This window comes from Adiantum capillus-veneris, chromosome 12 (assembly GCF_014529385.1).
Source record: "Adiantum capillus-veneris isolate H3 chromosome 12, ASM1452938v2, whole genome shotgun sequence".
NCBI classification, from domain to species: domain Eukaryota; kingdom Viridiplantae; phylum Streptophyta; class Polypodiopsida; order Polypodiales; family Pteridaceae; genus Adiantum; species Adiantum capillus-veneris.
Window position 1 is genome coordinate 37828107 of NC_140942.1, and position 23429 is coordinate 37851535.

General features: G+C 44.5%; 3 protein-coding genes across 3 annotated transcripts; all 3 read right to left on the bottom strand.

Moving 5' to 3' along the window:
- Positions 1 to 665: 665 nt before the first annotated feature.
- LOC147445596 (uncharacterized) lies at positions 666 to 2352 on the bottom strand. The gene is made up of 4 exons (XM_086525056.1): positions 2128 to 2352; positions 1567 to 1643; positions 1354 to 1458; positions 666 to 849 (listed from the first exon to the last, which is right to left on the bottom strand). The coding sequence occupies exons 1-4, from the start codon at positions 2254 to 2256 to the stop codon at positions 666 to 668; spliced, it is 495 nt and encodes a 164-aa protein (XP_086381182.1). The 5' UTR covers positions 2257 to 2352.
- LOC147445597 (uncharacterized) lies at positions 2353 to 3152 on the bottom strand. The gene has a single exon (XM_086525058.1). It carries the CDS (start codon positions 3094 to 3096, stop codon positions 2467 to 2469), a length of 630 nt encoding a protein of 209 aa, XP_086381184.1. The 5' UTR covers positions 3097 to 3152; the 3' UTR covers positions 2353 to 2466.
- On the bottom strand, positions 3093 to 22720 carry LOC147445598 (uncharacterized). The gene is made up of 3 exons (XM_086525057.1): positions 22403 to 22720; positions 3640 to 4328; positions 3093 to 3553 (listed from the first exon to the last, which is right to left on the bottom strand). The coding sequence occupies exons 2-3, from the start codon at positions 3667 to 3669 to the stop codon at positions 3260 to 3262; spliced, it is 324 nt and encodes a 107-aa protein (XP_086381183.1). The 5' UTR covers positions 3670 to 4328; positions 22403 to 22720; the 3' UTR covers positions 3093 to 3259.
- Positions 22721 to 23429: the final 709 nt, after the last annotated feature.

Genomic DNA, 23429 nt, shown 5'->3' on the forward strand with positions numbered 1-23429 from the left:
TTACACACACTAATTAGTGCATGTGTTCTTTACACACTAATTAGTGTGTGCATTATTCTAATACACACACTAATTAATGTAAGTAAAGACACACCAAAACCTAAATTTGTTAATTATTAGTTACTTGCAAAATCTAAACTTGTTAAATTTGTCAAATTTGTTAAATTATTACTTGCAAAACCTAATATGTTAAATTTGGGATTGGCCATGCACACACTAATTAGTGTGTGTTAACACACACTAATTAGTGTGTGATTAGTGTGTGCATTGGCCAATGTGATTGGTCAATGCACACACTAATTAGTGTGTGATACGTGTGTGCATTGGCCAATGTGATTGGTCAATGTACACACTAATTAGTGTGTGATTAGTGTGTGCATTGGTCAATGGGATTGGCACTAATTAGTGTCACTATTTACTGTGTGATTAGTGTGTGCATTGACCAATGTGATTGGCCAATGCGCACACTAATTAGTGTGTAATTAGTGTGTGTCTCCGTCAATTGGATTGGCCAACGTACACACTAATTTTTTTGGGATTAGTGTGTGCTAACACACTAATTAGTGTGTGTTAACACACTATTTATTGTGTGATTAGTGTGTGCATTGACCAATGTGATTGGCCAATGCGCACATTCATTAGTGTGTAATTAGTGTGTGCATTGGTCAATTGATTTTCATTCCCTCCTCTTGGAACTCATCTGGTAACTCCTTAAGAGCTGTGACTCGTTGCTCAATAAATTTAACTTGAAGTGGATCACATTCCACCGCAACCACATTTCGGCCTCTCTTCAATGCACTAACAATTGTAATGCCTGTCCCCGCAAAGAGGTCCATTACCCATTCTCCTCTCATTGAGAGTAAATCAATCAAATCCATCATTAAAAATTGAGGCTTTTGATATGGATTTATGACTCCTTGCACATCTGCACCGATATGTTTGAACTTTTTGCAGACTCCTAGTCATTCAAAAACATTTGTGCAATTTGGTTTCACCGCAAAATTATATGAATCCTTTACTCTGCACACCTAGAGATGAGTAAAATCCAATGGTAGAAAACTCACAAGCCCAAGAAAGGCGATCAAGCTTATATCCATGAATGTTTGGCTTTATCTTGCAGAAAAATAGCTTAGATGTAAGAAGAAAGCAAAAAATAACACCTTACTACTAGTATAAAACCTCAAAGGTTTCACTTACCATGTTAACATTTGACATGTCATGTTTGAGTCAGTGAAAGCTTTTTGCGCTGCAGTAATTTGATCATGGGCATGAAAAAATACTAGTGACCAAGAGTCACAAGTAGTTATTTTTCCAAAAGCCTCTATAACTTTTTTATAGACAGATACTCCATACTTTATATCATCATTGACAAAGTTTGGGGCATTAAAACCATAAGGAGCATCTGCAATGGCTAGTGTGTAAGACCGTGGGGTAACAAATGAGTTCATTTCTTCAACACTGCCTTCATGAACACACCAATGAGATGGAGACTCGTCTACATTATCCGGAATATAAAGTGAGAGACCAAGAGTGATTTCAAAGCTTTGGGGTTGTTGTCTCCTTCACCTCTCAAGACAACACCGTGACAAGAACTGTTCAAAGTCGAGAGGGATCTGTTTGATGGCAACCCGTGGATCTTTGTTCTAGAATACACAACAAAGATATAAGAGAAAAGGAAAAGACTTAATTAAAACAAGATAAGTTTGAAGTCTAACTAGAGTTTATTTTATAATTTGTAAGCCGGTGGATTCTAGAATCCTCAAAGAATAAGCTTTAAAACCCATGAAATAAATCACAAGTTAAATAATCCATTGGATTCTAGAATCCAACCACAAAATAAAAAGACTTGAACTTTGGATTTCAGAATCCAAATGGTTTTCTTGGGATTCTAGAATCCAAACCCAAAACCAGCAAATGGGACATTGATTTAAGATTTTAAAACTAAAGGGGCACCTTAGGATTCTGGAATCCAAAGCCACATAAATGTAATGTAAGAAAGCTATCACAAGATTCCACAATAATCAAAAGCAATACTAGAAGATATTCAAAGTCATTTTTTGCCAAATACCAAGGTATTTTAGACATAGTTAAAATAACAAGAAATTATAACCAAGGGGAACAACTCACCGTGTTAGAAAATAACAACATGTACTTCTCCAACACATGGGGTTTGCTTGAGTCTGGATGGTACTGCACCACCTCGTCCCAATTAGAGCAATTCCATTTTTCTATCATTATTCTTTGCATGAGCAACATGGTCTTTTGCTTGATGATAAACAAAGAGAAATATTATTCATGATAGAAAGAAAAACATCAATGAGTATTTCAAATCAATATAATTACAAACCTTTCAAATTCTTCTCCCATTTGCTCTAAGAGAGATGCTTCCACCCTTCACATGTGAGAGTATAGCAATAATCAATGATTTTTCACGTATTCCTTGCAATTGTCTCCATGGTGCTATTTTCATATCTTCGGGGATGGGCTTTGGTGAATCTCTTTTGAGACACCTTTTCCTTTGAAAGATTCATGTGACTTGCTTAGCTTTTGACCCTTTAGCTTTCCCTGCTCATGTAGCTTGAAGATCTCCTCTTGTAAGTCCCAAACTTCTCCATCTCGAAAGGCAAGTTGAAAATAGTTGTCATATTGTTTAGTATTAAGCTTTTGACTTGCTCCACGACCACCTTTGTTTTTCACTTCAAGGCCACACTTTTCACAAAGTGCTACTCGAAAATTGTCATCGACTTTTCCACCATGCTTTATGGTATCAACCCACTCATTATGAAAGAATCTTATCTTTTGAATGAAAGACATCTCCAAACAAAAGTCCGAGTCAATGTTATGGTCAAGGGCAAGAACCTTTGCCTCCTCATCTGTTAAGCCAGCGTACACCCAGCACATGGCCATTTTGTATGTGTCCACATGCTCATACTCTGCAGCAAGCTCTTGCTTCACAATCAAAGAGTGAGTGCCCCCAAGAACCCAATATGTATAGGACTCAGCATTGGCCTTTACCCAAGAATTTTTTGTAGGACACTGTTGTCTATCCACCAAAACAAGCAAAGGTAACACAATGGCATTTGGCTTGTTTTTCATTTTGAACTTTAGGTTATGAACATGCTGCTCAATAACTGCACGAACCTCTAAGGGTCATTTTCCTGTGGAAGGATCCACAGGTGGACGTTCAATTACACTTATGGGCAAAAATATCAACAAAGGATCTACCATGTTATTTTGTTTAACCCTTTCTCTGAAACATTTAAAGAGCTTGAATCTCTTGTATCAGGTAAAGGGACACCAAGACCAGATGGAACAATCTTGATTCAGGAAGAAACTTAGACTCTTTTGGTTTACCTGACTTTTTTCTTTGTTTATTGCTTGTAGCAGGGGTTTGCATCACTGTTGAGGGGGGCATGTCCCTTTGAACCTCTTCATCACTAGAAGAACTTGAATCTTCTTCCTCCTCTCCGTCTTCTTCCATGTAGTCGCTTGAAGATGTCTTCTCTGAGCCAAAAAAGCTCTCCATCACTTCAGTATAGGCTCTCCCAAATGTCTACAACCATAAACAATGAAGTTCCTTGAATATTTCAAGCTAAAACACAAAAGATAAAAAAGGAACAATAAAAATTGAATTCTTACCAAGCCTCGTGTTTGCATGGCATCAATCATCAAGTCTCTTGTGCTTACAGGATTCACTTCAGTGATCTCAAAGTCTTTCAATAGAACAAGAACAGCAAGGAGAGTTGAGTCATTGCGTTGAACAAGAAAATATATCCTGTTTTTTCCTTTGTGCTCTTGTACTTTATCGATACGCCCAGCAAGAGTAAACTTATTGACATCACTTGAAGGTCCTTTATGTTTGGCAACAATTAAAAAAGGAGTTGTTGAATCAATCAAGTGCTTTTGATCCCCATGATACCCAATGCAAAACGCCCAAGCATGCTCATATTTGGGTTTTGCAGGAACATTACCCCAAATATGTGTTTCTTTTGAGCTTTGAAGGGTTATTGCTTTTCCTAAAGGTGTGGGTTCTATACTCTTGTCCTTTGGCTCCTTCTAGTGATGCTCTCTAGTGAGCTCAGTTGACGGCTCACGAGGAAATTGTTCTGCAGCAAGAAGCTCCCGACGAGAAGAACGAGGATGACCTCTAAAAAGCTGTGTTGCTTGAAGGCATGGGCTTCGTGGTGCAGAAAATTGCTGAGAAGACATTAGTGTACCTGAGTGCCCTTCTGAGCTTGAACCTAGTTGAGGTTGACCGGAAGTTTTCTGCTTTGAAGTCACTTTAAGCCTTTTACTTGCTTGAAATTGTTGCGAGTGAATGCCATGACCTTCAAAAAAGACACAATCATGACAAAGAAAGATTAGCATATAGACAAAATAAAGTATAAGAATGCGTTATGATGCCAAACAATGAAATAAAAGGTGTAGAATCTGGGTTTATAAAGAGCCTCTTGTAGTCATATCAAGAGTGAAATGTAATTTAGAATCCATGAGATGCAACAAAATAAGAGTTTAGGATTGTGGAATCTCCCTATACAGGAAAGTGTTGTGTGCTATCTAGAACTTAGTAGAAAGTAAAAAGAAATGATGGTTTGGAACTTCAGAGTATCTATGGTAAGGATAAAGAAACAAATATTTTTACAAACACGTCTAGACTCAAGTGGATTCTAGAATCCATTTGGAATACCAAAGAAGCACGAAGGGGACATAACAATGGACAATCGGGTAATTCTTCAGGTGTTTCGCAAATCTTGGGTTTCTGAGGTACTTGATCAATCTTTTCACACACGTGTCAACCTGTAGTTAATGCTTGTACTTCGGTTTGGCAAACTTCTCCGTCGAAAAAATTTGCCCAAATCTTCATTCTTTTCTTCACTCCCCATGTCGGATTTCAACTCTTCTTTGCCTTCCCGCTGAGAGGTGTTATCTCTGTCATATTCTCCATGAGAACCCATGTGTAATTTGGGATTCTTTATGGCTTATGCCCTGTAAGACAGAGCGATGAAGAGGGGAGCACGCTCGATGCGCGATGATGTAAGGGTGGGAGTGCCTAATAAGTTCAGGGTCCGCCACGAATATTCTTTAATAATAACTTTCGAAGTTATGCCCAAGTGCCGTGTCCGCTCTTTGATAGGACCAGTATGCTTTGAGAAAAGCACACGCTTGATGATCTGATACCACTGTCCCGGGCTTGGGCACCCCAAGTCGGAAATCGGGCACGACACACGAGAGTCACTCAAAATACTTCACAACTTTAAATCACATTTCAATTCGAGACGACATGGCCCAACGTAGTTTCGTGCCCTGAGGTATAGGACCGGTATGCTTTGAGAAAAGCACACGCTTCATGCTCTAATACCACTGTCACAGACTTGGGCACCCCAAGTCTAGAAGCTGTCGTGACACGAGAAAGATTCATTGAAAATACTTCACAACTTTAAATCACAGTTCAGTTCGAGATGACACGGCTCGGCGTAGTTCCATGCCCAGAGGTATTGACCCCAAAACTTGGCGCCCCTTTCGGTATTTCTTTATTATATTAAATCTTGAGCAAAGTGCAACTCCCATAGGGGTCCTTGGCTCGTAGACTCTGCGTCTAGATGATCTGAAGAGTGAGGCCCTTAGGGTCCTTTTATTCTTACAAGGGAAGCCGCAAAAGCAAAGCCCGAAAAGCAGTTAAACTCAAAAGCAAACTCTCCCAAAGGCAACTAGTTCTCAAAAATGGCCAAAAAGCATCAGTGCAAATTGCAAAAATCCCTACAGGATGCCTGCAAGGAAGCAAGCCCAAAGATTTGTAGAAAGCTTCAAACTTCTCCCAAGGCAATGCCTTTGTGAACAGATTTGCAAGGTTGTTTTGCATCAAGGACATCTGCAAAATTGGTAAGACGAAGACTTTGAAGTCTAGTATTCATAGGATTATGTAGTCCTGACACAAATTGAGCTACCTTAACCTCTTGAGTCATCCTTGCTGGAGCATACCTGACAAAGTTTAAGAAATATTGTAGTATGATTCCAGATCTCTGGTCCCTTGAGTACAATCAAGAAACTCATTCATACGGTCTGAATGATAAACTTTTTTTTTATAGTTCTTCTTAAGTTGGGTCATAAGATAATCCCAAGTTGCAGCATTAGGATCAACATTGTTCTCTATGCAATGGTCTCTCCACCAACGCTTGGCTATTTTCTCTAATCATGCGTAGGAAAAGCACGTCCAGTAGCGTAGCCAGAAAAGCAGCCAGACCTTCCGTAAAATCCCCCGCAAATCACAGGGGTCCGTACAGCTGTCACGTGTCAGCCGCTCTGCACTTTCCAGGACTGGCAGCCACGTCCGCATTTCTTCCAGCTAATGTGTTCAAAGAGACTCCATCCCCGATAGGAAGCTCCTCAAGCACTTTCTGTGCTTTCTGAAGTACGCAACATTTAGCATTGCCAAGCAAGATGGCATTTTTCAACAGCCCCTAACATACACTATAAACGTGAATTGATTGGTCCATATCAGCAAAGAGGGCAACGAATGCGCTCTGAACGGGCATGCCAAGCACGACATCTTTTTTAAACAGCCCCCTCACCTGCACACGACTTCAAGATGCAATGTGAAGGTGATTGCATTTAGAGAGATGCCCTTGCTTCACTCCTAGGAGTCGACATTCTAGACTGGAAAGCTCTTCAAGCACTCTTTGTTCTTTCTAGAGAGATCCCTCACTTCTGGATTGGACATCTCTTCAAGCACTTTTTGTTCTTTCTAAAGAGATTCCCACACTTCGCATTGGCTGAAAACATCCCAAAGCTTTTGCATCCTACCCCTAGTGGCCTTATCTTGCAATCAATGCGTTCAAAGAGACTACATCCCAGATAGGAAGCTCCTCCAGCAACTTTTGGTATACATCCCAAATAGGAAGCTCCTCAAGCAACACCTCTCTTTCTTTCTAACCTAACCATGTACAACATTTCTTGCAATCAATGCACTTCTGGAAATTCCCTCACTTCGCATTGGTTGAAAACATCCCAAAGCTTTTTGCATCCTACCCCTACTGGCCCTAACTTGCAATCAACGTGTTCAAAGAGACTACATCCCAGATAGGAAGCTCCTCAAGCAACAACTCTCTTTCTTTCTGACCTAACCGTGTACAACATTTCTTGCAATCAATGCACTTCTGGAAATAATATAGCATCTAGAGAGACACCCTCGCTTTGCATTAGTCGAAAATAGCTGAGAGCGTGTGATTGCATCTGGCCTCGCTTGGCATCTACTGAAAAACGCCCAAAGCTCCTTGACCTTGCCCAACTTGGGCATATCCCGCTATCAATGTATTTCAAGAGACGACATCTCGAACAGAAAGCTCCTCACGCACTTTTTGTGCTTATGAAGTGCACCACATTTGGCATACATGTCGACCAAGGCTGTGCCAAATATGACTTTGCATCCGCTAGAGAGACGCTCTTGCTTCTCATCAGCTGAAAACAACCCAGAGCTTTTGTCCTAACCCTATTGCCCCTACCTTGCAGTCAATGTGTTCAAAGAGACTGCATCCCCGATAGGAAGCTCCTGGAGCACTTTCTGTGCTTTCTGAAGTACGCAACATTTGGCATTGCCAAGCAAGATGGCATTTTTCAACAGCCCCTAACATACACTATAACCGTGAATTGATTGGCCCATATCAGCAAAGAGGGCAACGAATGCCCTCTGAACGGGCATGCCAAGCATGACATATTTTTTAAACAGCGCCCTCACGTGCACACGACTTTCTTTCCAAGCACTAACTTGCAATCAGTGCGTTCAAAGAGACTACATCCCATATAGGAACCTCCTCAAGTAACTTCTGGCATACATCCCAGATAGGAAGCTCCTCAAGCAACAACTCTCTTTCTTTCTGACATTACCATGTACAACATTTCTAGCAATCAATGCACTTCTGGAAATAATATAGGATCTGGAGAGACACCCTCGCTTTGCATTAGTCAAAAACAACCGAGAGCATGTGATTGCATCTGGAGAGACATCCTCGCTTCGCATCTACTGAAAAACGGCCAAAGCTCCTTGGCCTTGCCCAACTTGGGCATATCCCGCTATCGATATATATTTCAAGAGACGACATCTCGAACAGAAAGCTCCTTGGCCCTGCCCAAATTAGGCATATCCCGGAATCAGGCGACATCTTGGAGAGGAAGCTACTAAAAAACTTTTATGTTTTATAAAGTGCACCACATTAGACATACATGTCGACCAACGTAGTGCCAAGCACGACATTTTCTTTCAACAACCACTGACTAACAATATCATCGGGAATTCTTTTGCCCATATCATGATAGATATACCTCTCTCTCTCTCTCTCTCTCTCTCTCTCTCTCTCTCTCTCTCTCTCTCTCTCTCTCAAGTGTGGTAGATTGGTTATGCCATTTCCCTCTCAAATAACAGGTCTTGAGTCAACTCTCTTCGTCGCCTAGACCTTTAAGGTCTCCTTGGATAGTGTCCTACGACGTTAAAACTCTCTTCTTCTTCTTCTTCTTCTCTCTTTTTGCACTACTCGATTGCTAGAAGCCCTTTGACCTCAATGCTCTGAGCCCGTTGCTCAACCGTACCACTCCCGAGGCTTACCTTGTTGCGCATGCCTTCCTACAGCCCCACCCTGTGAAACATTGTTTGAGCCGTATGATTCGCCAACAACCTCCAAGCTGGCTGGTCCTTGAGCTGCCGCCCTAACTACTCCGCCTACGCCACCCTTAGCTGCCTCCAGTCCCCCAAATCCTGCTGCCCCCTCCGCTTGACCACATTTGGCATACATGTCGACCAAGTTTGTGCCAAATACGACTTTTCATCCGCTAGAGAGACGCCCTTGCTTCTCATCAGCTGAAAACAACCCAGAGCTTTTGTCCTAACCCTATTGCCCCTAGGTTGCAATCAATGTGTTCAAAGAGACTGCATCCCCGACAGGAAGCTCCTCAAGCACTTTCTGTGCTTTCTGAAGTACGCAACATTTGGCAGTGCCAAGCAAGATGGCATTTTTCAACAGCCCCTAACATTCACTATAAGCGTGAATTGATTGGCCCATATCAGCAAAGAGGGCAACGAATGCGCTATGAACGGGCATGCCAAGCACGACATCTTTTTTAAACAGCCCCCTCACCTGCACACGACTTCAAGATGCAATGTGAAGGTGATTGCATTTAGAGAGATGCCCTTGCTTCACTCCTAGAAGTCGACATTCTAGACTGGAAAGCTCTTCAAGCACTCTTTGTTCTTTCTAGAGAGATGCCCTCACTTCTGGATTGGACATCTCTTCAAGCACTTTTTGTTCTTTCTAAAGAGATTCCCTCACTTCGCATTGGCTGAAAACATCCCAAAGCTTTTGCATCCTACCCCTCTTGGCCTTAACTTGAAATCAATGCGTTCAATGAGACTACATCCCAGATAGGAAGCTCCTCAAGCAACTTCTGGAATACATCCCACATAGGAAGCTCCTCAAGCAACAACTCTTTCTTTCTGACCTAACCGTGTACAACATTTCTTGCAATCAATACACTTCTGGAAATTCCCTCACTTCGCATTGGCTAAAAACATCCCAAAGGTTTTTGCATCCTACCCCTACTGGCCCTAACTTGCAATCAATGTGTTCAAAGAGACTACATCCCAGATAGGAAGCTCCTCAAGCAACTTTTGGCATACATCCCAGATAGAAAGCTCCTCAAGCAACAACTCTCTTTCTTTCTGACCTAACCCTGTACAACATTTCATGCAATCAATGCACTTCTGGAAATAATATAGCATCTGGAGAGACACCCTCGCTTTGCATTAGTCGGAAACAGCCGAGAGCGTGTGATTGCATCTGGACTCGCTTGGCATCTACCGAACTACGCCCAAAGCTCCTTGGCCTTGCCCACTTGGGCATATCCCGCTATCAATGTATTTCAAGAGACGACATCTCGAAAAGAAAGCTCCTCACGCACTTTCTGTGCTTATGAAGTGCACCACATTTGGCATACATGTCAACCAAGGCTATGCCAAGTACGACTTTGCATCCGCTAGAGAGACGCCCTTGCTTCTCATCAACTGAAAACAACAAAGAGCTTTTGTCCAAGCCCTATTGCCCCTACCTTGCAGTCAATGTGTACGAAGAGACTGCATCCCCGATAGGAAGCTCCTGGAGCACTTTCTGTGTTTTCTGAAGTACGCAACATTTGGCATTGCCAAGCAAGATGGCATTTTTCAACAGCCCCTAACATACACTATAACCATGAATTGATTGGCCCATATCAGCAAAGAGTGCCGGCAACGAATGCGCTCTGAACGGGCATGCCAAGCACGACATCTTTTTTAAAAAGCCCCCTCACGTGCACACAACTTCAAGATGCAATGTGTAGGTGATTGCATCTAGAGAGATGCCCTTGCTTCACTCCTAAGAGTCGACATTCTAGACTGGAAAGCTCTTCAAGCACTCTTTGTTCTTTCTAGAGAGGTGCCTTCACTTCTGGATTGGACATCTCTTCAAGCCTTTTTTGTTCTTTGTAAAGAGATTCCCTCAGTTCGCATTGGCTGAAAAAATCCCAAAGCTTTTGCATCCTACCCCTACTGGCGTTAACCTGCAATCAATGCGTTCAAAGAGACTACATCCCAGATAGGAAGCTCCTCAAGCAACTTCTGGCATACATCCCAGATAGGAAGCTCCTCAAGCAACAACTCTCTTTCTTTCTGACATTACCATGTACAACATTTCTTGCAATCAATGCACTTCTGGAAATAATATAGCATCTGGAGAGACACCCTCGCTTTGCATTAGTCGAAAACAGCCCAGAGCGTGTGATTGCATCTGGAGAGACATCCTCGCTTGGCATCTACTGAAAAACGCCCAAAGCTCCTTGGCCTTGCCCAACTTGGGCATATCCCGCTATCAATATATTTCAATAGACGACATCTCGAACAGAAAGCTCCTTGGCCCTGCCCAAATTAGGCATGTCCCGGAATCAGGCGACATCTTGGAGAGGAAGCTACTAAATAACTTTTATGTTTTATAAAGTGCACCACATTAGACATACATGTCGACCAAGGTAGTGCCAAGCAGGACATTTTCTTTCAACAACCACTGACTATGAATATCATCAGGAATTCTTTTGCCCATATTAGGATAGATATACCTCCTCTCTCTCACTCTCTCTCTCTCTCTCTCTCTCTCTCTCTCTCTCAAGTGTGGTAGATTGGTTATGCCATTTCCCGCTGAAATAACAGGTCTTGTGATCAACTCTCTTCGTCGCCTAGATCTTTAAGGTCTCTTGGGATAGTGTCCTACGACGTTAAAAGTCTCTTCTTCTTCTTCTTCTCTCTTTTTGCGCTACTCGACTGCTAGCAGCCCTTTGACCTCAATGCTGTGAGCTTGTTGCTCAACCGTACCACTCCCGAGGCTTACCTTGTTGCGCATGCCTTCCTACAGCCCCACCCTGTGAAACATTGTTTGAGCCCTTTGATTCGCCAACAACCTCCAAGCTGGCTGGTCCTTGAGCTGCTGCCCTAACTGCTACGCCTACGCCACCCTTAGCTGCCTCCAGTCCCCCAAATCTTGCTGCCCCCTCCGCTTGACAACATTTGGCATACATGTCCACCAAGGTTGTGCCAAATACGACTTTGCATCCGCTAGAGAGACGCCCTTCCTTCTCATCAGCTGAAAACAACCCAGAGCTTTTGTCCTAACCCTATTGCCCCTACGTTGCAATCAATGTGTTCAAAGAGACTGCATCCCCGACAGGAAGCTCCTCAAGCACTTTCTGTGCTTTCTGAAGTACGCAACATTTGGCAGTGCCAAGCAAGATGGCATTTTTCAACAGCCCCTAACATTCACTATAACCGTGAATTGATTGGCCCATATCAGCAAAGAGGGCAACGAATGCGCTATGAACGGGCATGCCAAGCACGACATCTTTTTTAAACAGCCCCCTCACCTGCACACGACTTCAAGATGCAATGTGAAGGTGATTGCATTTAGAGAGATGCCCTTGCTTCACTCCTAGAAGTCGACATTCTAGACTGGAAAGCTCTTCAAGCACTCTTTGTTCTTTCTAGAGAGATGCCCTCACTTCTGGATTGGACATCTCTTCAAGCACTTTTTGTTCTTTCTAAAGAGATTCCCTCACTTCGCATTGGCTGAAAACATCCCAAAGCTTTTGCATCCTACCCCTACTGGCCTTAACTTGAAATCAATGCGTTCAATGAGACTACATCCCAGATAGGAAGCTCCTCAAGCAACTTCTGGAATACATCCCACATAGGAAGCTCCTCAAGCAACAACTCTTTCTTTCTGACCTAACCGTGTACAACATTTCTTGCAATCAATACACTTCTGGAAATTCCCTCACTTCGCATTGGCTAAAAACATCCCAAAGGTTTTTGCATCCTACCCCTACTGGCCCTAACTTGCAATCAATGTGTTCAAAGAGACTACATCCCAGATAGGAAGCTCCTCAAGCAACTTTTGGCATACATCCCAGATAGAAAGCTCCTCAAGCAACAACTCTCTTTCTTTCTGACCTAACCCTGTACAACATTTCATGCAATCAATGCACTTCTGGAAATAATATAGCATCTGGAGAGACACCCTCGCTTTGCATTAGTCGGAAACAGCCGAGAGCGTGTGATTGCATCTGGACTCGCTTGGCATCTACCGAACAACGCCCAAAGCTCCTTGGCCTTGCCCACTTGGGCATATCCCGCTATCAATGTATTTCAAGAGACGACATCTCGAAAAGAAAGCTCCTCACGCACTTTTTGTGCTTATGAAGTGCACCACATTTGGCATAAATGTCGACCAAGGCTGTGCCAAGTATGACTTTGCATTCGCTAGAGAGACGCCCTTGCTTCTCATCAGCTGAAAACAACCCAGAGCTTTTGTCCTAACCCTATTGCCCCTACCTTGCAGTCAATGTGTTCAAAGAGACTGCATGCCAGATAGGAAGCTCCTCAAGCACTTTCTGTGCTTTCTGAAGTACGCAACATTTGGCATTGCCAAGCAAGATGGCATTTTTCAACAGCCCCTAACATACACTATAACCGTGAATTGATTGGCCCATATCAGCAAAGAGGGCAATGAATGCGCTCTGAATGGGCATGCCAAGCACGACATCTTTTCCTCACGTGCACACGACCTCAAGATGCAATGTGTAGGTGATTGCATCTAGAGAGATGCCCTTGCTTCACTCCCAAGAGTCGACATTCTAGACTGGAAAGCTCTTCAAGCACTTTTTGTTCTTTTTAGAGAGATGCCTTCACTTCTGATTGGACATCTCTTCAAGCCCTTTTTGTTCTTTCTAAAGAGATTCCCTCACTTCGCATTGGCTGAAAAAATCCCAAAGCTTTTGCACGCTACCCCTATTGCCCAAACATGCAATCAATTCGTTCAAAGAGACTACATCCCATATAGGAAGCTCCTCAAGCAACTTCTGGCATACGTCCCAGATAGGAAGCTCCTCAAGCAACAACTCTCTTTCTTTCTGACATTACCATGTACAACATTTCTTGCAATCAATGCACTTCTGGAAATAATATAGCATCTGGAGAGACACCCTCGCTTTGCATTAGTCGAAAACAGCCCAGAGCGTGTGATTGCATCTGGAGAGACATCCTCGCTTGGCATCTACTGAAAAACGCCCAAAGCTCCTTCCTTGCCCAACTTGGGCATATCCCGCTATCAATATATTTCAAGAGACGACATCCCGAACAAAAAGCTCCTTGGCCCTGCCGAAATTAGGCATATCCTGGAATCGGACGACATCTTGGAGAGGAAGCTACTAAATAACTTTTATGTTTTATAAAGTGCACCACATTAGACATACATGTCGACCAAGGTAGTGCCAAGCACGACATTTTCTTTCAACAACCACTGACTAACAATATCATGGGGAATTCTTTTGCCCATATCAGGATAGATATACCTCCTCTGTCTCTGTCTCTCTCTCTCACACACACACACTCTCTCTCTCTCTCTCTCAAATGTGGTATGCTCTGAGCTTGATGCTTAACCGTACCACTCCCGAGGCTTACCTTGTTGCGCATGCCTTCCTACAGCCCCACCCTGTGAAACATTGTTTGTGCCCTTTGATTCACCAACAACCTCCAAGCTGGCTGGTCCTTGAGCTGCCGCCCTAACTGCTCCGCCTACACCACCCTTAGCTGCCTCCAGTCCCCGAAATCCTGTTTCCCCCTCCGCTTGACAACATTTTCAATACATGTCGACCAAGGGTTTGCCAAATACGACTTTGCATCCGCTAGAGAGACGCCCTTGCTTCTCATCAGCTGAAAACAACCCAGAGATTTCATCCTAACCCTATTGCCCCTACGTTGCAATCAATGTGTTCAAAGAGACTGCATCCCCGACAGGAAGCTCCTCAAGCACTTTCTGTGCTTTCTGAAGTACGCAACATTTGGCAGTGCCAAGCAAGATGGCATTTTTCAACAGCCCCTAACATACACTATAACCGTGAATTGATTGGCCCATATCAGCAAAGAGGGCAACGAATGCGCTATGAACGGGCATGCCAAGCACGACATCTTTTTTAAACAGCCCCCTCACCTGCACACGACTTCAAGATGCAATGTGAAGGTGATTGCATTTAGAGAGATGCCCTTGCTTCACTCCTAGAAGTCGACATTCTAGACTGGAAAGCTCTTCAAGCACTCTTTGTTGTTTCTAGAGAGATGCCCTCACTTCTGGATTGGACATCTCTTCAAGCACTTTTTGTTCTTTCTAAAGAGATTCCCTCACTTCGCATTGGCTGAAAACATCCCAAAGCTTTTGCATCCTACCCCTACTGGCCTTAACTTGCAATCAATGCGTTCAAAGAGACTACATCCCATATAGGTAGCTCCTCAAGCAACTTCTGGCATACATCCCAGATAGGAAGCTCCTCAAGCAACAACTCTTTCTTTCTGACCTACCCGTGTACAACATTTCTTGCAATCAATGCACTTCTGGAAATTCCCTCACTTCGCATTGGCCGAAAACATCCCAAAGCTTTTTGCATCCTACCCCCACTGGCCCTAACTTGCAATCAATGTGTTCAAAGAGACTACATCCTAGAGAGGAAGCTCTTCAAGCAACTTCTGGCATACATCCCAGATAGGAAGCTCCTCAAGCAACAACTCTCTTTCTTTCTGACCTAACCGTGTACAACATTTCTTGCAATCAATGCACTTCTGGAAATTATATAGCATCTGGAGGGACACCCTCGCTTTGCATTAGTCGGAAACAGCCGAGAGCGTGTGATTGCATCTGGCCTCGCTTGGCATCTACTGAAAAACGCCCAAAGCTCCTTGGACTTGCCCAACTTCGGCATATCCCGCTATCAATGTATTTCAAGAGACGACATCTCGAACAGAAAGCTCCTCACACACTTTTTGTGCTTATGAAGTGCACCACATTTGGCATACATGTCGCCTAACTTGCAATCAATGTGTTCAAAGAGACTACATCGCAGATAGGAAGCTCCTCAAGCAACTTCTGGCATACATCCAAATTAGGAAGCTCCTCAAGCAACAATTCTCTTTCTTTCTTACCTAACCGTGTACAACATTTCTTGCCGTCAATGCACTTCTGGAAATAATATAGCATCTGGAGAGACACCCTCGCTTTGCATTAGTCGGAAACAACCGAGAGCGTGAGATTGCATCTGGCCTTGCTTGGCATCTACTGAAAAATACCCAAAGCTCCTTGGCCTTGCCCAACTTGGGCATATCCCGCTATCAATGTATTTCAAGAGATGACATCTCGAACAGAAAGCTCCTGACGCACTTTTTGTGCTTATGAAGTGCACCACATTTGGCATACATGTCGACCAAGGCTGTGCCAAGTACGACTTTGCATCCGCTAGAGAGACGCCCTTCCTTCTCATCAGCTGAAAACAACCCAGAGCTTTTGTGCTAACCCTATTGCCCCTACCTTGCAGTTAATGTGTTCAAAGAGTCTGCATCCCCGATAGGAAGCTCCTCAAGCACTTTCTGTGCTTTCTGAAGTATGCAACATTTGGCATTGCCAAGCAAGATGGCATTTTTCAACAGCCCCTAACATACACTATAACCGTGAATTGATTGGCCCATATCAGCAAAGAGGGCAACGAATGCGCTCTGAGCGGGCATGCCAAGCAGGACATCCTTTTTAAACAGCGCCCTCACGTGCGCACGACTTCAAGATGCAATGTGTAGGTGATTGCATCTAGAGAGATGCCCTTGCTTCACTCCTCAGAGTCGACATTCTAGACTCGAAAGCTCTTCAAGCACTCTTTGTTCTTTCTAGAGAGATGCCTTCACTTCTGGATTGCACATCTCTTCAAGCCCTTTTTGTTCTTTCTAAAGAGATTCCCTCACTTCGCATTGGCTGAAAAAATCCCAAAGCTTTTGCATGCTACCCCTACTGGCCCTAACTTGCAATCAATGCGTTCAAAGAGACTACATCCCATATAGGAAGCTCCTCAACCAACTTCTGGCATACATCCCAGATAGGAAGCTCCTCAAGCAACAACAATCTTTCTTTCTGACCTAACCGTGTACAACATTTCTTGAAATCAATGCACTTCACGAAATAATATAGCATCTGGAGAGACACCCTCGCTTTGCATTAGTCGGAAACAGCCGAGAGCGTGTGCATCTCGCCTAGCTTGGCATCTACTGAAAAACGCCCAAAGCTCCTTGGCCTTGCCCAACTTGGGCATATCCCGCTATCAAAGTATTTCAAGAAACGACATCTCGAACAGAAAGCTCCTCACGCACTTTTTGTGCTTATAAAGTGCACACATTTGGCATACATGTCGACCAAGGCTGTGCCAAGTACCACTTTGCATCCGCTAGAGAGGCGCCCTTGCTTCTCATCAGCTGAAAACAAGCCAGAGCTTTTTTCCTAACCCTATTGCCCCTACGTTGCAATCAATGTATTCAAAGAGACTGCATCCCCGATAGGAAGCTCCTCAAGCACTTTCTGTGCTTTCTGAAGTACGCAACATTTGGCATTGCCAAGCAAGATGGCATTTTTCAACAGCCCCTAACATACACTATAACCGTGAACTGATTGGCCCATATCAGCAAAGAGGTCAACGAACGCGCTCTGAACGGGCATGCCAAGCACGACATGTTTTTTAAACAGCCCCCTCACGTGCACACGACTTCAAGATGCAATGTGTAGGTGATTGCATCTAGAGAGATGCCCTTGCTTCACTCCTAGGAGTCTTAACATTCTAGACTAGAAAGCTCTTCAAGCACTCTTTGTTCTTTCTAGAGAGATGCCCTCACTTCTGGATTGGGCATCTCTTCAACCACTTTTTGTTCTTTCTAAAGAGATTCCCTCACTTCGCATTGCCTGAAAACATCCCAAAGCTTTTGCATCCTACCTCTACTGGCCCTAACTTGCAATCAATGTGTTCAAGGAAACTACATCCCAGATAGGAAGCTCCTCAAGAAACTTCTGGCATACATCCCAGATAGGAAGCTCCTCAAGCAACAACTCTCTTTCTTTCTGACCTAACCGTGTACAACATTTCTTGCAGTCAATGCACTTCTGGAAATAATATAGCATCTGGAGAGACACCCTCGCGTTGCATTAGTCGGAAACAACCGAGAGCGTGTGATTGCATCTAGCCTCGCTTGGCATCTACTTAAAAACACCTAAAGCTCCTTGGCCTTGCCCAACTTGGGCATATCCAGCTATCAATGTATTTCAAGAGACGACATCTCAAACAGAAAGCTGCTCACGCATTTTTTGTGCTTATAAGGTGCACCACATTTGGCATACATGTCGACCAAGGCTGTGCCAAGTACGACTTTGCATCCGCTAGAGAGACGCCCTTGCTTCTCATCAGCTAAAACAACCCAGAGCTTTTGTCCTAACCGTATTGCCCCTACCTTGCAGTCAATGTGTTCAAAGAGACTGCATCCCCGATAGGAAGCTCCTAGAGCACTTTCTGTGCTTTCTGAAGTACGCAACATTTGGCATTGCCAAGCAAGATGGCATTTTTCAACAGTCCCTAACATACACTGTAACCGTGAATTGATTGGCCCATATCAGCAAAGAGGGCAACGAATGCGCTCTGAGCGGGCATGCCAAGCACGACATCCTTTTTAAACAGCGCCGTCACGTGCGCACGACTTCAAGATGCAATGTGTAGGTGATTGCATCTAGAGAGATGCCCTTGCTTCACTCCTCAGAGTCGACATTCTAGACTCGAAAGCTCTTCAAGCACTCTTTGTTCTTTCTAGAGAGATGCCTTCACTTCTAGATTGCACATCTCTTCAAGCCCTTTTTGTTCTTTCTAAAGAGATTCCCTCACTTCGCATTGGCTGAAAAAATCCCAAAGCTTTTGCATGCTACCCCTACTGGCCCTAACTTGCAATCAATGCGTTCAAAGAGACTACATCCCATATAGGAAGCTCCTCAACCAACTTCTGGCATACATCCCAGATAGGAAGCTCCTCAAGCAACAACTCTCTTTCTTTCTGACCTAACCCTGTACAACATTTCTTGCAATCAATGCACTTCTGGAAATAATATAGCATCTGGAGAGACACCCTCGCTTTGCATTAGTCGGAAACAACCGAGAGCGTGTGCATCTGGCCTAGCTTGGCATCTACTGAAAAACGCCCAAAGCTCCTTGGCCTTGCCCAACTTGGGCATATCTCGCTATCAATTAATTTCAAGAGACGACATCTTGAACAGAAAGCTCCTCACGCACTTTTTGTGCTTATGAAGTGCACCACATTTGGCATACATGTCGACCAAGGCTGTGCCAAGTACCACTTTGCATCCGCTAGAGAGGCGCCCTTGCTTCTCATCAGCTGAAAACAACCCAGAGCTTTTTTCCTAACCCTATTGCCCCTACGTTGCAATCAATGTATTCAAAGAGACTGCATCCCTGATAAGAAGCTCCTCAAGCACTTTTTGTGCTTTCTGAAGTACGCAACATTTGGCATTGCCAACCAAGATGACATTTTTCAACAGCCCCTAACATACACTAAAACCGTGAATTGATTGGCCCATATCAGCATATCCCGCTATCAATGTATTTCAAGAGACGACATCTTGAACATAAAGCTCCTTGGCCCTGCCCAAATTAGGCATATCCCAGAATCAGACGACAGCTAAGGGTGGCGTAGGCCTCCCCCAGTGATTACTTCACCTGAGGTGTGGGGCCAATATGCGACATCATTATATACGGTTCCTGGACAGGAACCCCTTCCAGACCCTACCAAGCCTTGCCCAGCTACGAGCACTTTCTTTACACCTGAGATGGTACAAAGGGCCATTGACAGAATGAAGACCGGGAAGACATATGATCATGACGGTCTAGTATCGGAGCACTTTATACATGCCAAGGATATGTTGATGGAAATTCTCGCAATGTTGTTCAATCGTGCCATGTGTGAGGGATTACCTCAGACTTGGAGATTGTCTAATATTGTGCCCATCTTCAAGGCTGGTGACCCTACAGAGCCTAGGAACTACCGCACTATCATGGTTGGACACACATTGGCGTTGTTGTATGCATCCATCCTGGAGCAACACTTGAGTAATTGGGCAGAGGGTGAGGGTGTACGAGCAAAGGGTCAAGCCGGCTTCAGCAAGGGTTTCTCCACTCTTGATCATATTCTGACACTCAAGGCCATCATTGAGGAGGGCAGAGCACATGGGAGACGAATATATTGTAGCTTTGTGGACTTTCGTAAAGCATTTGACATGGTACCAAGAGCTCGATTGATGCGCAGACTACAGGAGATGGGGGTGCCCATAGAGGTGATTTGGGGGATTATGGCTTTGTACAGATCAGTGATGGGACAGGTACACACTCCGGAAGGGGTATCTGATTTAGTTCACTCTACCATTGGAGTGAAACAGGGCTGCCCATTGTCTCCTACTCTATTTGGTATGTATGTTGATGAGGTGTCTGATTACATCGATAGAGAGGGTGACAGAGGTGCACAATTGGCAGGGACGTGGATCCCATTGTTGCTATATGCTGATGATATTGTGCTGATATCTGACTCACCAGAAGGTATGCAACGACAGTTGGATGCACTACGCAATTTTGCAGAGGATAGTGGATTGTGTGTTAACCTAGGTAAAACCAAGGTTATGGTGTTTAACACCACACCGCAATGGGTCAGGAGATCAGTACCCACTTTCAAGTATGGTCAGGAGATTGTGGAGTATACAGATGCATACACTTACCTGGGGGTAGTCTTTACTGGGCCGAGATTTTCCTTGAGAAGAGCGGCAGAGACTAGACTAACTAGAGCTGGTGCGGCTCTGGGAGGAATGGAGAGGATGTGTTCACAGGTTCAGTTCCAGGAACCTAGGACAAAGTTATGGCTCTTTGATACTTTGGTTGCCTCTACTATGTTACATGGGGTGCAGGTTTGGGGACCTTCTATAGGCCAGGATGGGTGGAGGCGTATGGAGAAGCCCCTAGTATCTATGATCTCTCGGCTGATTAGAGCCAAGGTTTCTGTACCGCATGATATCATTCGAGTGGAATTAGCTGCCCCCCCTATGGAGATTGAGGCGCTCACAAGATCAGTCTCCTTTGTACACAGTCTGTGGGATACTACCAGAGACAGATATGCCAGGGTGGCTCTAGAGTCCTCCAGACAATTAGCTCTTAATGAGGATACATCATGCTGGTATGCTCAGATGACATCATGGTTTCAGACACATGGTTTCACCATGGACAGGTTGCCTCCTTTTCAATACTCTCTTCAGGCACCCTTGAGGTCTCTTACACGGGTAGAGATTAATAGACTCATCCGTCAGGATTTGATCCAGTTGGACACGAGGAGGACATGGATAGAGCCGTTACAAGAGTTGGGCACAAAGATGGCTTTCTATAGAGAGCATCTTCTCCACCTCACGGGGGATGGGTTTGTAATTCGACCTAGCTATATGGACACGCATCTTTCGCATGGTTTGCGTTGTGCCATTGGCCAGATACGCACGTCCTCACATCATCTCGAGATTGAGACTGGCAGATCCAGAGGGACACCAACAAATAACAGAATATGCCGCTTATACCATCTAGAGCCAGAGACAGAAGTACATTACATATGTCATTGCACAGTGTACTATGAGATACGAGGCCGTTTTCACTGTCTATTCAGAGAAGGTTTTGGGCCTCTATCTAGGGTCATGAGGTATGAGGATCAAAGATGTCTTGGGCTTTATCTACTTGAGTTACACAAGCATAGAGAAACCTTACTGAGGAGAGGTGAAGAGAGACATCCCCAGAGACAGATCACAGATTTCTTTACACTAGATACTGTACACCCAGAAGAACAGACAGAGGAGCAACCAGCGATAGTGGAGAGGTCTACCCGCACGACTGGCATTCTCATAGACCGAGCATTGGAGCTAGGGAGATCTAGACGACCCCGAGGGAGGAGAGGAGCTACACAATTTCGAAGGAGGCTACGGCAAAAGATTCAAGCCATACTCTTTAGTCGTCCAGAGTGCAAATGAAGATGGATCTCTACTCCCCTCCCATATTGTCTTCACATTGTACTGCTTAGTTTAGGATCCCGCAGTATTTATATTTTGTTATCCTAGTTTAATTTATTTTGTTAATCTGACTTTGTATCAGATACACCGCATTGTAACTTTCTGGTCTCATAGGTCACTTTGGCCTTTTGAAGACGTTAATATAACATTTCATTTCATTTCATTTCTCTCTCTCTCTCTCTCTCTCTCTCTCTCTCTCTCTCTCTCTCTCTCTCTCTCTCTCTAGTGTGGTAGATTGGTTATGCCATTTGCCTCTCAAATAAAAGGTGTTGAGTTCAACTCTCTGCGCCGCCTAGATCTTTAAGGTCTCTTGGGATAGTGTCCTACGACGTTAAAACTCTCTTCTTCTTCTTCTTCTCTCTTTTTGCGCTACTCGACTGCTAGCAGCCCTTTGACCTCAATGCTCTAAGCTTGTTGCTCAACCATACCACTCCCGAGGCTTACTTTGTTGCGCATGCCTTCCTACAGCCCCACCCTGTGCAACATTGTTTGAGCCCTTTGATTTGAGTTGCCGCCCTAACTGCTCGGCCTACGCCACCCTTAGCTGCCTCCGACCCCCAAAACCTGGTGCCCCCTCGGCTTGACCACTTGCCGACCTTGTCCAAGCTCTGTCACCTGCTCGTAATCAAATCCTGCAAATGATGCCCATCCGCTTCCAAGGCTATGAAACACACACACACACACACACACACACACACACTCTCTCTCTCTCTCTCTCTCTCTCTCTCTCTCTCTCTCTCTCTCTCTCTCTCTCTCAGGGCCAAGAATGCAGACATGGGTTTGGCATGTGTTTCTTACCTTCAACCTTAATGAAAACAACACAGGGATTTGGTGTGTCTTTCTCACCTTCAACCTTAATAAAAAACAACACAGGGCTACACATTGCATACATGTGATCATGCTCGTAAGTAGCTCAGACAGATTGTGCTTGTTGGGACCTGCATTGAAGCTCCAGATAGAGCGAGAACCTGCAGCAGAGCAGAAAATTAAATTCTGATTAGAGCTCGTTTCAGACCTCTCCCTTCTTGTTGGCAGTCGGCCACTACCCTCTGATGAGCTCGGCCTTTCCCTCTGTTCCAGCACGGCGTCCTCTTCCAATTCTACTTTTTTGCAATGCCGCCTCTCTCAGTATGCACCCCCCTTTGGAATTGGCGGCCTTGCACCCATGATGGCTCTCTTGTGAGCTCGTTTTTAGAGCTCTCGCTACTCGGGTCCCCCATTGTCAAGCACCCAAGGACTGTCTCCTTCTTGAAAATTGGCCACCCCTGCACGGTTGCACGGCTCTACCTGCAGCCCCTGCTTAGTCAGGCCACCCTCCCTCCTCGGAGCTTCTCTGCGTGCTCTCTCTTGCAGACCTCTCAGAGCTAGCCCCCTTCTCCTTGGTGGTCGGCCACCCCCTCTGAGCTTGGCATGCGCTCGACCAAGGGCTCCTGTGGCGTGGCCTCTCCACCCTGTGGCGTGGCCTCTCAACTCCCCGTATGGTCCCCCAAGCATGGCGACTCATGCTTCCTTTACTTCTTCTCTGGCGCCGCCCTTCCTCGCCGTGGCTACTCCCTCGATGCGGGCATCAAGACTATTCAACTCTCCCAAGTGGTAACTTTTGCGTCGTATCCACCGACTGAGTACTGTGCGTCTGCGGCCTTTGAGCGAGCCGATTTCAGAGCACACAGGCCGGATCAAGTACTCACGCCAAGTGGAAAAGGGGGATCGGAATTCTCTCCCCTTTTATCCTTAGTATAGATTTATAAAGATAGAGCTTACTCATTACATTGGCTTGCTTAAAGGTCATAGATGACTACTCTTTTTCTCTAGCTAAAAATAAGATTAGGGTTTATGCAAGAACAAAAAAAATCAATTGGTGGATTAGAAAGAATGCAATCTCATATAGTAAGGAGATCGTAATGATAACCGTAAGTG